Below are 18107 nucleotides of genomic sequence, written 5' to 3' on the forward strand. Positions count from 1 at the left end.
AGATAATATTTAACATAAAGTTTATTTACAAAAGTGCTTGCAATAGCCTGAAATCAGATTTTAACCAGAATCACCCATTCAAGTCAGGGAAGGTTCCATGTAAATTAAGGGTTTCCCCCACCCTTTCCTCTGGACTGGTACAAGTATGGTTTATGTTGCTGACCCTGCCTCCTCGAGAGCTGGAACACACTACTGAGTTCTGTCTGCAGATGCTGGACTGCACATCGAAAGCAAGAAGCGTCCTGATCCGTACGAACGGCTCATGAATAGGCAGGTATAAGAAACCCCTAAAAACACTATCAATGTGTTTGTTCAAAGATTTGACCATAAATCTTAAGAAGTCAATGACAATCTTTCAACTAACTTTAATACATTTAAATTAGACTCTAAAATATCACGAAACAATGTTTTGAAGACCAGTCTCCTGGTCTGAATTGTAACAATTGCAACAATATACTACTTAATAATCATGTGTAATTTATATTAAAATAGTAAATTCTTAAAATAATAATGCATGTCATAATTTTGTGACTTCATCGCACACTGCATTACACCAGCAATTCTTTGCTAAAACAAAAATACTTCATGCCTCACCTCCACAAACAGGCTAGCAAACAGAAATAACTATTTAGGAACCTGTATAACTTTATACCTTAAATTCATTTAAGACTATCCATGCTCAAAACCAACAGTTAATCACATACTTACATTTAAGCATGGAGCTAGATTCTTTTACTCTTCTAAAATCTAAGGCATACAGTTAAGTTCCACCTGGAAAAAATGGGTTTGGGGGTAATTTTGTTTATTTTTTTATTCAAATCCAGAAAAAGAAAAAGTAATATGAGAAACAATGGAGAAAAGAAAAATATCTGCCTGCTCAGCAAAAGGCACAGCACTCCTACAACCATCAAGAAAAGGACCTAAAAATGCAAAGTTTGAAAAGGTATTGAACTCAACTCTTGCTGAACCATAAGAAAATAAAAATCCTTTTCATTTTTGTCTGTCACCTGTCTGAGCAAGCAATCCTCTGCATTTGCGGTGGCCCACATTCCCCCCCCCCCCCCCGAAACACCTCTGCAAACAGAGAAATCTCTGCACATGGATATTCTTCCCAGGCCTCCCTGGGGAAGCGGATGCACCTTTTCCCAGAGGTTCCCCCCCCCCCTTCGGTGCAACCCTGCAGGTGCAGACGGTCTGGGAGAGAAGAAGGTTTGGGGGAGATGCATGTTCCTCCTCACTTCAGCACAGCACCTTCAGAAAGGCAACATGCAAAAAGGCTGTATTTACTTTTTTCCAGGCTTACCCACCCACACCCTGCTTTACAGGGTGTACACACGTGCACGCATGTGTGTGCATGAACATTGACCCTAAGCCTGCAGAAAGCATCTGTGGTGGGAGAGCTACATTCAGGCTCACTCCACAGAGGGCAAAGTGATCAGCCAGCTGGCCCACCTTCTCCAGCAATGGAGCTTGACTGCAGCTCTGCTCCCACTTAATGCAGAAGGAGATTTATTATTGGCCTAATACACCAGATTTCAATACCATCAAATTGCAACTACTATGAAGAAACAACAATAGGAATATCAGCCCTTTGTTCCCACCACAACTGCTGAGAAAAGTGAGTGTGTGTACATACATGAGTTGATATGGAAATTAGAGAAAATTTTTTTGCAAATGCATATTTGCAAAAAAGCTTTAGGTAAGAGCTAATGCAGCAGAAAGGTCATCCTCCTCAATTTTTACTGTTGTTTCAAGCAACCATGACATTTTGCTAGGCTATTTTGGAAATTACATAATTGGCATGATCATGAGTCTTAGGATTGCACCCTGATTCAGACGAGCAATCACCTTAATGAGATGTCTATCAATGACAACACACAATCACACACACCTTATTTTCAAGCCCACTTTGCTATTAGTTAGTTTATAAACCATTATGCCTTAGAAATGCCATTCATGGGGGGGAGGGGGGAGAGATCTATACACACAGACACACAGGTATGATTCACCCTATTAAAAATAAAACATGTAAAATCTTTCAAAGAAAAAGACATGCTCTGCATGCAGCTTAGCCTAAGAAAAAATTAAAAGGGAGTAAGGGAATGTGTTTTTGCTTAAGAGACTCTGGTTCTCAAACACTGTAAGTTGCAACATTATAAATAATAAAAAGTTACCACCAATTATCTTAAAAAGAAACACAACTGTATAAGTCAAATAAAAATGACTGAAGGAGAAAGTGTTCTAGCTGACAGCGGGTACTAGACCCAGTCAGTATGGTAGCAAGGCGTTTTAAATACCTATACTTAGTTTATGAGACACTGTCAGCAAGGATAACTCATGAAAGCCCCAATTTAATAAAAACTGACACTCACAGGAAAAAAAATGAATTCTTTACAGTAATATTCTCAATATTAATTCTCAAGATGAAACATCTTCATTCCTGGCAGCACCCAATCCTTTTCACCATATAAACTGTAAACTAGAAGCAGATTAAATAAGGTACAACATTGAGTTTCAGAAAATAATGCTGCCAAAACAAGATATATGTGATATATGGAATAGAAGATGTAAAATATCCTAACTTTCTGTTGCAGATTTTGAAGGGCTAATCATGTACTTCAAAAGTTTACAAAACATCTGACTCCTGATATGATTGACTTATGTCAGGAAAAAAGCAATCGAATGAACGATGATCCGGCTTGGATGCAAAGCTTTCAGAGGTATAATCCTGACGGTCTGACGATATGAAAGACGACTTTTTAATCTCAACACCACGTTGACAGGGGATGGTTGAAACCCACTTTGGGATGTTGAGTCTGACATGGCTTTAAACTATGTTTGGCTTATTGCAACACCTTGGAACATGAACGAACTTATGTATGCTTTCCTCTGCGTTTTAGCTGGAATATGACATACGAATAAAGACAAAGTTAAAGCTGAATTTGAGACTCATTAGCAAGAATGAGCTTCTCAACGTGTGACATCCTATGTTAAGTCTTTATGACTTGCCTCATCAGTAAAGAAATTTCTGAACGGGTCTCTGCTCTCTTCAAAAAGTGATTATTTCTTTGGCAAACAGAAACACTTTTTCTTTGGGATTATTTCTATGAAAACAATCCATAGTAGCAAATACTAAGAAAACCAAATGATATTCTCTATATAATTCTACAAGCCATTTCTTACTCTTACTTAAATACATCCAAAAGAGTTTACTTTCCTTTCAAATCTGCAACGCTAAAATGACTTCTACAAAAACTTATTTTGAAATTTGTAAGGGCTTAGCACAGGTCTCCAGTTGCACCTGTTAGCACAAAGCCATTACCAAGCAAATTAACAGCAATGTTTATTTAAATAACAGGGCTGAGTCAAAGATTTGAAATGATGACACATGTCCTAATCTGAAATACAGATCAGGATGTCTGAAGTGTTGTAACCCTGCAGATCTCCATCACCTAAACAGAATTCCACACATGTGCAGCAGTAGCTCTCAGCACTAAAAATTTCAGTATTTGAAATAAGAGCTACACTCACCTGCATACCTAAAATCCATGAGCTTAGAAAACAAAGATGGAAAAGTATAGTTATACCAAGTCTTACGACACCGATTATCCATTTATTGGTTTAGAGGCAAACAGATGAAAAGAGCTACCATGAACTAGTATCAGGTCAGAAGACACTGTTTCAGCTTTATAAGAAACTGTCATTAAAAAGTATGTATTAATAACCATGCTCCTACCAATATTTCCCATTAACCACGCCTCTCGCTGTAACAGATGACAACCTCAACTCAGCGTGAGCAGTACTGACTCATGCAAGAGCTCTCACGGATAGCAGCAGCTACTTGCACAAGTAAAGTGCTCAGAACAAAGTCAGTAAAATATTGGTTCTTCATCTTTTAAGGCAAATGTGGCTCATAAACATCCAGCTACATGCCAAGTTTAGCAAGAAGGTGGGATACGGGCATTTCAAGTTGAGAAAGACATACTTCTAAAGTGCATTTTTCATAGACTGTATTTGAAATAGCACAATCAAAAGTGAAATATGGCCTGGAAAATAGTAAGGGGAATGCAGAGATATTGGTCAGGTTTCCACGTTTCCTCTATCCGTCTGAATTTAAAATGGAAATACTTAAGTCTTTTTTTTCTCCTACAAACTCTAGATAGACTATTTTCCATCCTCAAAAGCACCATTGCTTTGCTGTATGTTTTTCAATGCAGTACTATTTTTTCAGAAATTTTCTGAACCATACAAATATGGAAGCAGCTATTTTTTTCAGACACACACCCTCCTCCCCCCATTCTAAGAATAAGGTAGAAGTTGCATTCACTGAGTTATGTACCTTCCAATGAGAACAAATCTTTTGATGAGAACAAAAGACTTGGAAAAAGTAAACACAAATTCTGTTTTCGGCCATTTCACTAAGCTTTACTAAAAAAATCTTGGTGAGTCAGTTTGACACATGAAGAGGTTATGTAGGTATTATAACTCAGTCATGTTGTCAGATACACGTAATAATTTTTAATATTGATTACAAAACTAGATAGTTTATGAAAGTAAGTGTCGTATATAAAATACAAGAACAACTATTTGTTGAAGAAGTATGCACTTCCATGAATTGGACAAGACAAACAAGTTCAAATGACACTTGCACATTTCTCTTCCACCAAAAGTGAGGAGATCAGATTATCCATTTATCCCTTTCAAATTCATCAAGTTAACAGCCTTCCTCCTTCTGGAGGCATTTTTCTATATATACAAACCAAATGTTCCTACAGTTAAAATACAGAAATAATATGTTGCCACAGGCTTGTGAGGTTTAGTTTTTAAACTTAACCAGTTAAAGCCTGGTGCAAACTTTTAACCATGCATCTTACAAAAATAGATTTCTGACATTATCATTTTCTTATACTCATCTCGACATTTCATCCGAGGTACAACACATTCAAGCACCAGCTAAGAAAGAATATCCATTATTGGACACACGAGAGCAATTTTACTAAGCTCTCATTATAGGAAAAACAACATTTATAGTAGTAAGAACTCATAAACATACTAAAACTGCACTATCTAATAACAATAGAATATAATATGTTCTTTTTAAATATTAAAGCGAGCACTTTGTTTTTATTAAAACCAGAAATAAAATATAGCAAGGAAGAAACCAGCAACTCTAATGACAAGAATTGAAATGCAAACATAAAGAGCTATGCATCAGCTTGAGAAATACCGTGCCAGCTCCCATTTTAATTCACTCCTTGCTTATGTAATATGAAAAAAGTAATTTGTTTGCTCACCTTGACACATTTTCTGGAATGTATTCTAGAACTGGATACCCATCATTTCTTCTGGATGCCAACTCCGAATGAGATTTCCACGTCTCCACGAGTGTACTGACTGGAGGAAATGAGCTCAAGTGCTGAAACGTCTGCTCTCTAGCAACAGGCCGCGACAAGGATATCGTGCCTTGGGCACCAATCCTGTAGTGAAATGACTGTCCACCTGAATTTACACCAACAATGGCAGAGGACGGTATACTGTTTTCTTGATAATAGCTGCCGTCATCAGGCTCCTGTTTAATTCCCACAGGCAGGCCTGGATTTGAAAAACCGCTACCTTCACAACTTCCATCAAATGAAGAAACAGGTGGTCCTAAAATCCCAGAAAGAGAATAGTAGTCTTTGTCATCCATAAAAGAAAAATATGAGCCATCTGTAAATGGAAAAGGATTTACTGTTTGATTCCCTTTAAAAGAGGCACCAGAACAGGGATGTTTAACTGATTCTTGCTTTACTGGTACTGCAAATGGGGAATCAGAATTTATTTTACTGTTTTCTCCAATACATGCACTACCGAACGAACCATCTGGTTCGGGTTTTATAAACTGAACAAGGTTCATCTGACTGTTGTTTGAGATGGCATTCTCCATTTCCTCCATTTTAGGAAAAGTGATTTCTTGAGCACCTTTCTCTTTTGTTTCTGGACTAGGAACAGTGTCTTGGCTTCTGCTAGGTCCAGCAGGTGTGCCAGAAGCAGGAAATCCTAGAGAATTGTTTACAGGGCTACAGATAGAAGATCCCACAGTGCTAACAGCTGGACTAGAACGAGTGGACCTATTATTGGCATTGGAAGGGCTGGCAATAGAGCTTCTTGAGTTCATATTCGCAGGACTGGACACAGAAGATCTCATAGTGATATTATTAGGACTTGAGACAGGAGATTTCACACTGCAATGACTGGGAGGACTAGAAATTGGTGATTTCATGCTACTTATAGGACTAGAAAGTGGAGACCCTACATTGCTAATGTGTGCAGGACTGTGCAACATGGACCCCCGGTTTTCAATGTTAGGTGAGCAGGACAAGGGAGTTCCCTGGCCAACTGGGCTGTGCACTGCAAAATTCCCAAAGTTAGCAGTAGTTGAGGACACAGAGTTAATTCCAGCAGGACTACACACTGAGGAAGTCATATTCTGAGGACTACAGCCCAAAGGACTTTTCTCTTGACACATTATAGGGCTTTTGACAATCGTGTGCATGGCACCACCGTTCATAGTGCTTCCAGAGTCCGACATCAAGGACCTCAAGGGCCTGCTGGCGCTGCGGAGGGGAGAAGAACAATGGCCATTCTCCTTGTAGAGCTTCACCAGTTGTTCCACATTCTGATATATCTTTCCTGGACTCCCTTGATGCTGCTGATCATAGGGATAATCAGCATCTCGTATCGAATCCATATATAAACCCATAGATTCAGCTACAGTTGCTGAGAGTTCCTTCGACTCTGTTTCAGTTTTGATGTCAGAGGGCAAAATACCAGGCGGATTGCTGTCTTGCTGCAGGCAAGTGAGTAGTTCAGGTTTTTCTTTGTTGTTTCCTTGAGCACTGCTGTTTGGAAAAGTGCCGGCAGCACAGCTTACATTTACAATCTCCATATAGTTACTGTCATCAGTCTGCTCTCCAGCACCTAAAGAAGAATACTCCACAGACTGAGAAACTTGACCCCACCGTCTCTCCATATCTAAGCCTTCTGGGTAGCTGTGGTATCCTTTTGTCTCCATAACTAGCAAAGACATATACAAAAAAGTAAAGTTAATAAGTGACAAAGTGCAATTTCCTAAGGAAATTTCCTAATTTCCTAAGGAAACAAGGCATATCCGTTCACTCTGTCTATTCCCCTGCCTGGCTGCTTGCCATTCCTGTTTCCCTACCCCATCAATCATTTCTGAACCATTTGTCTAATTTCAACCAAATTCAGGGAAAAGGTCTCACAGATATGATGGTCCTACAAGTTCTGAGAGAAGACTGGTCAGCATTTAGAAAATTCCCAAATTACTGTCTACCCCTACCCCGCCGAAGGAACATCTCTGCAATGCTGGCGCAAAAACTGCCCACCCTTGCTGGCTGCTCAGAACTGGCTGCAGCCCTGTGGCAGGCACCAGCGGTGCTGCAGGCTGCTCCTCATCCAAGCAGCTGCAAAGGGGCATGGAAGGGAAAAAAAAAAGAAAAAAAAAAAAGGTACTAGGCAGGAAGGAACAAAGCAAACCAGAGACGTACTGAAAAGTAGGCATGTTGGTGGTACACAGGACAAAAAATCCATGGAAATCAGACACTGTTAGCTCTGCTCCTCCAAAGGACTTGCATTATCATGTTATAAAGATTGCAAAGCAAGTAAGAGAGGCTGATGTGCTAAGGGTGGGTTTTTTTTCTTTTCTTTTTTTTTTTTTTTTAAATCACCCAGTATAATAAAGGATGCTTTAAAAGAAAGAAGCAGTTCTAGAGGGCTAGGCTCTGACTTGCCCTTTCACAGTTATGCAAACTTACTGTACAGCCACCTGAGGAGATGAGGAAGGATGGGGTGAGTGGGGAGAGAAGCAGTACAAAAGTTGAATGGCAAGTGTTTCTGCCATGGAAAAAAGGAATGCAATTAGGTGGAGATGCAGAGGTATTAAATGGATCCATAATTCTGCAAACCTCCATGGCAGCCAGTGAGAGAAATACATGAAGGAGAGTAAACCTTGTTCCAAATAAGACCCTAAAAAAAACCCTTCTATCCAGCATGCCATTCACTCTAGGGAGGGAGCAAAATGCATGACCTAGCTTTCATTATTTTGAAAATAGTGTATAGATAATGAAACATGATCTTACTGAATTATCTTGAAGTATTATTAGCTCATAGTATTACAGCTGTAGAAACTCAAATGTAAATGCTTTTAATACTTATAATCTCAATATTATAGAAATATTTTTCCTTTTATAACGTTAATTGTTCAATATTTAGTGTTTAATCCCTTTACTTAATACATCTTATAAAGTTTATTTTAAGCAAAACTGTAAAAAATGAAAAAAAATCCCCCAAAACTTAAAATGAATGATTTGAATGCTTCTTGCACTTAGTTAGAAAGAACTATGGCCCTATGCCTACATTCCTTTAAAGCACAAATTTTATTAGAACATCATCGTATGTATCAAATCACATTCCTCTAGCCTAAAATTTTCAGACAGAAGTGCCTCCTTTCGCATAAAGCCACTCCCAGATAATCACTTACCCCTGATTTAAGTGCTGAGCAAGGCTAATTCCTAGAGAAATCAATTGCAGCTGTGAGTGACCAGCACTTCTTAAAACCAGGAAGCTTAACAAAGGCTTAAAATTAGGATAAAAGTGAACTGCAACCCTCTGAAAAGTACCAGCAGAGCCCCTATTCCAGTTTTAGGCCTAACATTAAATTGGTGTATGGGCTTTGCCTAATCTTTTGCACAACAGTAAATTTCGAGCTTCAAGCATAAGCAACAGGTAAAGCATGCTTTAAAACTTCAGCAAATAAGAATCTGGGTCAAATGAAAAAGAAAAAAAAAAGTTACCTGGTCCTGCACTTCCAGTGAGAGAGAGGCACTGTCTGGTAAATGTATTTGAGAGGACCAGAAAAATTGGGAAGGAGATTATTGTGTGGCCTGACATAAGTTAGGTTCAAAATGACAAACATAAATTAATCAGAATGCAGCAGCAAAGCAATTTCTTAGGGGTGACAGTTTCTGTCACTTCTAAGTGACAGAAGTGTTTCAGTGGATACTAGAACTGAAATATCATCTCATGGGTTGCCGACAGCATAAGGATTTTGTTCTGTTTTTCTTTAAGCAGAACTTATTAGAACTTGACTTGACTAGCATGTTTATCCACGGTATCTACACTCCACATATTGCACAGGCATGCCTTTCTACTAAGTTCTAGTAAGTGAATTTGACCGTGGGCTAAAACATACATGGACAACAAAAGCAGAAGATGCATTATGTATCAGAACTGAGACTGCTTGCATCTGCTGTTTTGTAGAAGGTAGCTTATATTATGAGCACACCAGTTTCCCCAACCCCTGCAAGAAGTACTTGAACAGTGGCATTTGGGACTTACATATTTCACCCCCAAACATATCAACAAACAGTCCAAGTCTCCGATCAATCAGGCATGAAACTAGTTTCACAGCAACAGTCAAATAAAAATCAAATGGTACCTCGTATCCCTGCAACTAAAAGGTCACCTAGAAACAGGAAAATCTGAACTAAATCCAGGTTTACAAAAATCTACATCAATGGCTCAAGTGACCACCCATTTCTTAATTCCTGCTGCCTGTAAATGAATCGTCTTTAACTTTCATTTGCATGCGAGCCACTGTGGCAACATAAAACAGCCCCGGAGACCAAACTTTCATCTTCAAACACGATTTCTTTTTTCTTTTTCCTTGTCTAGGTCAGTGGAGTATCACTTGCAGTAAAGGCAGTCTGATGAGGAAAGCTGCCTTCCAGACTGACACCTGCCAATCTGCCGTGCCAAGCAAAGCGCCAGTGGGGGGACCCGAGGGGGCCTCCCCCGCTCCCAGCGAGGGCCCCCCTCGGCGGCAGGGCTGCTCCTGCCGCCCGCAGCCCCCGGCTCGGGGGCTCCACGCCGCCTTGCCCCCCTCAGAGCACAGCAAACGGCGCACATGCTTGTTTCTCCATTTGCCACACGTTACGTGGAGCATCACGACAGACACCATGCAGAAAGCACCACTCCACTTCCTTACAGTCTCTTCTTCTACTTTTCCTGAGGCAAAATCTTGATTATTACTCATGAGAACATGAAGCCGGTGCGTAGCTCTCTTACCTGCACACCTCCATTTGAGGTCAATCTAAAAAGGACTCCCGGCAACGGGAAACACATTTTACCTTCTACCTGACGCACCTGACTGCCGCGTTAGCGCTCAAAAAATACCTCTGTATTCGTAAATTCAGTATTTCCTCCCCCCCTCCGCCACCCCGAAGACCTCGCTTATCCTCCCCCTAGGCTTGCTTTGTGACCGACCGCGGACCAGCCGCGACCACAGGACGCCAGGAGCTCGCGGCGGTCTCGCGCCGCCGGCCGAAGCCCTCCTCGAGCCACCGCCGCCAGCAACGGCCGCAACAGCCAGGTGGGACGGAACCAGCCTTCTCCGCCCAGACGCTGCATGTTCAGCCCCTCACGGCTGCCGGACGCTAGCTAAAAGAGTCTCAGTTATCCCCCCGGCGGGGGGGAAGGGGGTGTTTCGGGGAGTGCGACAGGCAGCGGGAGCGCTGCCCCCCAGCTCACTTCGCCCTGAAACCGCCGCTCCAGCCCCGCCGCCGGGGCCGGGCCGGGCCGGGTGGGGGGCGGGGCGCGCGGCCCCGCTGTACCTGTTGCGGCGGGGCGCCCCCCCCCGCCGCGCCCCCCGCCCCCCCCCGCCGCGAGAGGCCGGGGGGCGGCGCGGGGTCCCCCAGCCCGCCCGCCGCGCGCTGCGCCGCCCGCTAACACGGAGCGACGCCCAGGAAGGGACAGGGGGGAAAAAGGTGCCAAGTCCTTTTAAAAACATGTCACATGCCCCGATAAAGTTCAAGTTTACGTCCCGCCCGCCGCCCGCTCTGATTGGCGGGCGGGCCGCGGAGCGCCGCGCGGCCGCGGCCAGGCAGGCCGCCCATTGGCTGCGGCGCGCCGCCACTCACCCGCCGGGCGACATGACTGATACAAAGTTGCTGCGACACAGGCTGGGAAACGCATCTCCTTAAAGCCGCAGCGGCCGCCCCGGCTCGCGCAGCGCCCGCGCCGCCCCCGCCTTGGCGGCCGGGGGGGGCCCAAACCCCGGCGGGAGCGGGGCGGGGAGCCCCCGCCGCCTCCCTTCCCCCCGCGCGGGGGTCACCCGGCGGCGGGGCCGGGCCGCGGCGTCCCCCCGCTGCCCGCGGCGGGGGGCTCGGCTCTGCCGCCCCGCTGAATTTCCGCGTTTAAGCGAGGCATGAATATGCATATTATCAGTGCAGTGATGATTTTAAAAAAAAGGAAAAGAAAGGAAAAGGCGGCGGAGCGCGCTAAGGTTCAAGGACTCGTCCTTTGCTTTCTGCCGGGCTGATTTCATTTTATTGCGACTGGTGTCTCCATCAGGGCGCCCGTGGGATTTTCCCTCCCCTCGCCGCCTCTCTTCTCCTCTCCGACTTAGGAGGGTAATTGCTGGGGGCAGCGAAACTGCCCCCAAAACTCAAAGGCAGCGGCGGGGGCAGCGGAACGCCGCATTTCACTCCCCTTGTTTGTCTCCGAAGTTCACAAATGCCCCTTTTCCAAAGGGGGGGGGAATTAAAAAAAAAAAAAAAAAGAAGGACGCCGAGCAAAAACTTTCAACCGAGCCGTTCCCAACTCGCTCCATAAATCCCCCCAGCCCCTGCCTGGCCACCGCGACCGTGGCGCACGCTCCCAAACATCACCGGAGACGTGCGCGCCCCCCTGCCCGGGCCGGGCCCCGCCGCCCGCGCCCCCCACCGCGCCGCGATGCCCGGGGGGGGGGGCCGGGGACCTCTGCGGGCGCCGCCGCCTCCCCCGCGGGCGGGCGCGCAACTCCTGCCGCCGCATCGCAGCCCGCGGGAGCGGCGCCCGCGAGAGGCGCAGACACCCCCAGGATCGGGGCGTCACGTGCCCCTCGCGTTTTCCTAATTCTGCCAGATATTGATCCGCGCTCCGAGCCCCAGCAGGCGCGGGCCGAGGCGGCGGCGGCGGCTCCCGGCACCGGCGGCGCTACGCGCGCAGCAGCCGCCCGCCGCCGCCGAGTTTGCCCGCGGCTCCGCTGGCGACGGACGTGCCCTTTTTGCTAAGTTTTCAGTGATTCGGACGGGACCGGCTGCGACCCGGCTCCGCCGGCCGGGCGGCGGGGTCCCTGCGCGCCCCGGCCCGCAGGCGCGCCGCCGCCGCCCCGCTCCGCGCCCCGCGCAGTCGCCGCGTTGCACTCACCTCCCCTACGACATGGTGGAGCGGCTGGAGGAGGCTCGGCCCCCAGCTACTGCCAGCAAACCATCCGGGAGCCCCACCGCCACCAGCACGGAGAGAATTAGGGGGAGAGGAGAAGGGAAAAGAAAAAAAAAAAAAAAAGTATGCGGAGGAAATACTAGGCGCGACGTCGGGCACCGGGGCAGGGCTTTGGCGGCGGGGTCCCCGGCGGGGGGCTGCGGCGGCGGCGGCCCCGAGCACGGCCCCGCGGCGGCGGCGGCGGCCGCGGCGGCGGGGCTAGCGGCGGCGCGGTGCCCTCGGCGCGGCGCGGCGCGGCCCGGCTCCCGCTGACAGCTCCCACCATGGACGCCTAGGTGGGTGGGTGTTCCCCGCGTGTCACACCCTCGTCCGCCGCCGGCGGGGAGCGGGGGGTGGGCCCAGCACCGGGGTGGGGGGGGGATAATTTAAAAAAAAAAAAAAAAAGGGGCGAGGGGGAGAGGCAGAGAGAGACACCCTCAAAAAAAACCCCAAAAACTTATGTCATTCCAGGTAAAACTCCCATCTGCGCCACCAAGGAAGAAGAGGGAGGAGAGAGTGGCGAGGGTGTAAACTTTTTTCCTCCCCCCCGGTGCTGGCCAGCCCCTCGCAGCGCCCGGCGGCCGCGCCGTCCCCGCCGCCCTCCGTCCCCGCCGCCGCCTCCCGGCCGCTCCCGGCGGCGCGGCGCGGCGCCGCGGGGTTTCTCACGCACGGAGGCTGCCGCCGCCGCCGGCCGCGGTTCCTGGTTCGCGGAGCCGCCGGAGGAAGGGAAGGAGGGCGGCGGGAGGGAGGGAGCGAGGCAGGCAGGCAGGGAGGGCGGGCGGGAGGCGGCGGCGGCGGGGGAGGAGTGTCTCCGCGCTCCCTTCCCCGGGCGGAGCGTCTCCGCCGCCCCGGCCGCGCAGCCCCCCGCCCCGCTCGGCCCCGCCGCGCCGCAGCTCCCCCGCGGCGCTCACCGAAGTTCCCCCAGATGCCCCCCCCCCACGGTGGCACCGGGGACCGCCCCCCCCCCCCCTCCGCCGTATGCGCTAACACTGCCACTGGGTTTCAATATTTCACTCGTGGCTAAGAGCCTTTAAAGCTGATTATTTTTTTTAAGTTCGGCGCGTTGAATAGCTTTTCGTTTCCACGCCTTAATAATAATAATAACAAGAATAAAATCAGGCCATATGTTAGTTGGCCGTATTTTAGTACCCTCAGCGAGGTGTTTAAAGGGCTGCTCGCAGACAGGGTGCTTTACCTATGCCGAAGCCTCTGCCCGACTGGGGCCTTGACAAAGACAGATTTTTATCAGATGATGTTTGCATCCGTCAAAGTTTGTGGGTAACTTGATAAATGTTAAACAGGGAAGTGTTAAAGTGCTGGTAAGGCCAGACTTTGAGATAACAGCTCATTCAATAGCTTAATTTCACAATTAGTTTGCTATATTATTGGAAGCAAATCATATATCACTGTGCCTACACTAGGGCTCTATTTTTAGCCATAATGTAGCTAAAAAGGAGGAACCTACTGAGATGTATTATAACTTGGAATGTGAACAATTCTATTCTCTCTCTTTTTACTCGTTTTGTGTCATACATCTGGTTTGGAATACAGATAATTTATAATCTACCGGCTGCAATGGATGGGTTAGAAGCTGAAATTCCAAAGCAGAGGAAAGTTCCCTGTAACTATGTAAGTAACCCAGCAAATCACAGTAATGCGGGAAGCACCCAAGCGTGTTGGCTGTTCTGTCAATAACTGCCATACTGAACGCAAGTATTTTACGTTAATTTATAATAAAGCTGTATTTGGCCGGTTGATTGCATTTCTTTTGTCTTACTCTTCCTGCTATTTTTATTTCCCAGGGCAAAGGTGTAAATAAAAAAAGGCATCTGAAATGACTGGAGGTAGTCTCAGCTTTAACATTACATCCTTTTTTTTTTTTTTTAAGGGGGAGAAAAATAATTTGAGAGGATATATCTATCTCCTATCTTAATACTAAATGTTTGGGTTTTTTTTCCCCATGATGTTACACATAGAGATGGCTGCTGGAGGAATAAAGCACCCTTCCCAGTACATGCAAGATGCTCACAGATTCTCCACAAATTCAGGAGAAACCTCATTTGTTTTCTGCTTGTGGTTCACAGGAGCACTTAGCTTTTTAGTGGTTGACACTAGATCTATTTTTAGCAGCATTTTAACAGCTGTCACTAACAACTACGATCTCATCTTGAACGGGAAAGGGGGATTATCTCTTTTATTTAAAAAATCAAACTACATAATTGTCAGATTATAAAACCCAATTTGGATTTCTATCTGTGAAGAGAAAATGCTATCTTTTGTGATTATGCTGATGCCATAAAAAAGACCTGTCGTGGACTTGATAAGATGATAAATAGGATTTGCAAGGTTTGGAAAGAATGCCATCCAAACGCATACAAACACATGCAACACATTTTCCAATTCTGTTAAATGGGGTCCTGCTACTGCCTTCTGCAGCTGTGTAGTGGCAGGGAAACCACAGAGTGTTTAGCCATAGTTTTCCAAGTAGGTCAAGAGGAGTAGTGGGGACACCTCAGACGAGAAATTCTCTTCCCTTGCATTAGATTTTATAGGAGAGGTTAACTCATGTCAGACACATGACACTGAAAGCAGCAGACAGACAAGTGTAAGCCACTCTGTAGCAGATGTCATCTCTGTTCCTAAAGATAGTGGTAAATTTGCTATGGATAATGCATTACAAAACAAGATAACACTGAAACCCTGCAAGTGTCAAATTTTACCTCCTCCCATGCTCATTGCAATGAGTGAATTTGTATTAGGGGCTGCAGGAGCGGCAATGTAGTGTAAAAACAGCCTACTGTACTGTCTTGCTTAGAGGTCATGTGCCCTATTTTGAGAACTGAACCAAAGCGGATGAAGTTTTGAGTCAGTTCCAACTAAGGCAGCTGGGCATTTCCCACTTCGCTCTGGCTCGAACATAGGAAAGCGTGTAATCACATGTTCAAATATATTATTCCTTTAACTGTTATTATTCACCATAGCTTGATTTTTATGCCATTTGGCTCACATATTTTTGAATATTTGAGATTTCAAGTTGATTGGTAGTTACTTTTCAGAAGACCATTGCTGACTAGAAAAAATATTGAGCATGATAGATTAGCGTTTACTTTCCCTGGCCAAAGGTGCAAGGCTTCAGAGAGAGGAGTCTACAATCTTCCCTAATGCACTAGTCATTTTCATTAAAAACCTGATTTCCTGAGCCATGGTGAAAGTCTTTAGAATTCTTTACAAGCCCTGGAAAAATGTAAGTAAACATGTTTTCTATATGGCATGCTTATGTCCTGCTAGACATCAATATTTAATCTGATTTAGTCTTATTTTGAACAATTTTATTATCTAATTATAGATAAATATTTTAGCCGAGCAACAGGACATGTTCCCTTTTAGCCTAGATTCTTTCTTTTCTTTCTTTTTTTTTTCTTCTTTTTTAATGCTCCTTAATGGTCCATGTTATACCTGTGGTTGAACCACAGCTAAGTATAGTACAATTGCATTTCTAATGCATATTGTCATTAGCAACCAATTGCTTGTGTGATGGGCCAAGACATGCATTTGAAAACACAGATTTCCAGTAAATTTCAAATCACAACTTCTATTGATGATTTGCACCGGTAGTTTCATCTGGTTCAAAATAAAAACTTCTTGCGAAGAATTATATGTTTTGAATAATAGTTCTTGTTGACAACGGTAGGTGAATGAAGCACAAGTGATAAAACATATGCAATACTCAGTACTTTTTGTAGCTTTAATACTGCTGTATCTATTTACCTTGTTTATATTCAGCTTCTAGCTTGTTTACTACTTGCACTATTACTTGTAAGAAAATGTAACTTGTAAAAAGCAGAACGTTAAAAAATTGTCATCACCATAGAACTAAAACTTAACTCAATATTAACGAATTCCAAACAATAGAAGGTAGTGGCAGCTAGCTGTATTTTAGTATTTATCTACTATCTACTGGCATTTTTACAGTATCAAATGGTAACTCATACTATAATCTGATTAAAATTTTCTAGTAACCATAATACTACTGCACCTATGCCAAAAATCAGACGTAGTGCTTAAGAGCAGTAAAAATCAGAGAACAAAGAACACCCTCCAGCACTTAATAAACATATCAAATGCAAATTGGAGGAAATTATTTAATCAGTCTATAGGCTACTTAATTTTGATGATTATTCAAAGTTCTAGTAGAAATACGTAGTGTGGAACAAGTTAGTACCAAGATTGCCAAGGCATCAAAGTTGTAAGTAAAATTTGAGACTTGCTGTAAAGAGGAGGTTACTTTTTTGATTAAATGAAGGTGCAGCTCTAAATCTCTTATGGCAAAAGGAGAATTCTTATGTAATTTTACGGATTCTTCCATAATCCTAAAATTACATGCTCTCAGATATTATGCAATAAGAGATTGCTTGTTATTAGGCTGCATGATCACATTAGTTTTGAGACTTCAAAGACCTTTGTTTTCTAAATTTTTAAAAATCTTTATTTCCTGGAAGAGAAATTTCTGATAGGATGTCCCCAAAGTGTACAGTGAAGAGTCTGAAGAGAGATTTGGTTAGGGAAGGAATATATTTGCCACCAGGTACCGCAATCTGGTGTTCTAAGAAGGTGGCGTCCTGGCTCTGAAGATGAAGGTCATACCAGAATTTGTCTGGCCTAAGCTAAGTATCTAGTGACTGAAGGTAATTTTCTCCAAAATTTTCCCACTATGCCCTCCAATGCTTAGCCCACAAGCGATGAAGAGGCTTCAGCATGATAGAAATTTGACACATCTGATGGGTTCGTCTCCAATAGTTCCAAACGTGCAAATAAGCAGAGTGGTTCACACCTGAGAGTAGATATCCTTACCAACTCAGTTGTGTGGCTACAGTTTACTGTCTTTCATGTGAGTGTAAATGACACTTGCTAAACTTGGTTTCAAAAAAAAGTGCTGTCAGTGTATCGATGCTTATACAGTCCTGGCTACTGCAGTATGCGAGTGCCACACAGGTATTTTTCTTCAGAGCTCTGGAGAGAAGGGAAGCGTTATCCCCATTTTATCGATGGGGAGTGGAGGAACAGAGAGGCTGAAGGATTTACCCAAGGTCACCGAAGAAGTCTGTGACAAAGTTGGGTGAACCTGAACCCAGGCTTCCCAAATCCCAGTTCGCTGCTTCCAATCAAAGACCAGACTTCCTTTCCGCCCGTCGCCTTTGCAAGGTTGCTGTGTGAGCATGAACGACTTATAGTTAAAACACATTTGGTTGTTGTCTGGGGAAGGCAAACATGCCATGGTTTGCTTGAATGTATTTATTATTCAAATGAATTAAAAAGAAAAACATATTGTCGGGTTTTTTTGTTATATGGATTAGCAGCAGCCACTAAAGATTCGGGTTACCTTGCCTGCTTGAGCCTGGTCAGAACAGCCACATTCCATGAATGTGCAAGAATTTCTGGCATGAATTCTTGTACATGCACATTTACATTTTGGCTTCTGTGCATGCTGTCCTTGTGTTCACCGCTTTGAACTCTGCTTTTCATGAGTAATTCCAACAACAAAAATCATTCCCTCATATATACATAGAGTGCAAACACAAAAGAGGCAGGAACATGGCCAAATGAAAGTAATTTAAAATGCTTTTCTTCATTTATTTATTTCACATTCCATTCTCAGCTCTGGCCAGACAGTCACAAAGTAGAAATTACGTATCCCTCTCAAGATTTCTAAAGGACAATCAACCAGGACCAAAGGAAATCTTGTTTAGTTGAGAGTCTGAGTTGGTCCAGGGCAGTGAATGACAGAGAATTTAGCAAATAGTATT

At 44.6% G+C, this 18107-nt stretch overlaps 1 protein-coding gene across 4 annotated transcripts in view; it reads right to left on the bottom strand.

The window, feature by feature from the left end:
• The window catches only part of NR3C2 (nuclear receptor subfamily 3 group C member 2), a 229885-nt gene extending 217458 nt beyond the window's left edge, over positions 1-12427 (bottom strand). For 3 of the 4 annotated variants that reach the window (XM_067297802.1, XM_067297803.1, XM_067297804.1), the window contains exons 1-2: positions 12250-12427; positions 5295-7056 (exon numbers count right to left, since the gene is read on the bottom strand). In XM_067297802.1, the coding sequence (XP_067153903.1) occupies positions 5295-7054 (1760 nt within the window). In that variant the 5' untranslated portion in view covers positions 7055-7056; positions 12250-12427. Of the gene's footprint in view, positions 1-5294; positions 7070-12249 lie in introns of those variants that run through there. The other variant, XM_013951706.2, reaches the window with a different exon arrangement.
• Positions 12428-18107: the final 5680 nt, after the last annotated feature.

Source organism: Apteryx mantelli, chromosome 5 (genome assembly GCF_036417845.1).
Source record: "Apteryx mantelli isolate bAptMan1 chromosome 5, bAptMan1.hap1, whole genome shotgun sequence".
NCBI lineage: Eukaryota > Metazoa > Chordata > Aves > Apterygiformes > Apterygidae > Apteryx > Apteryx mantelli.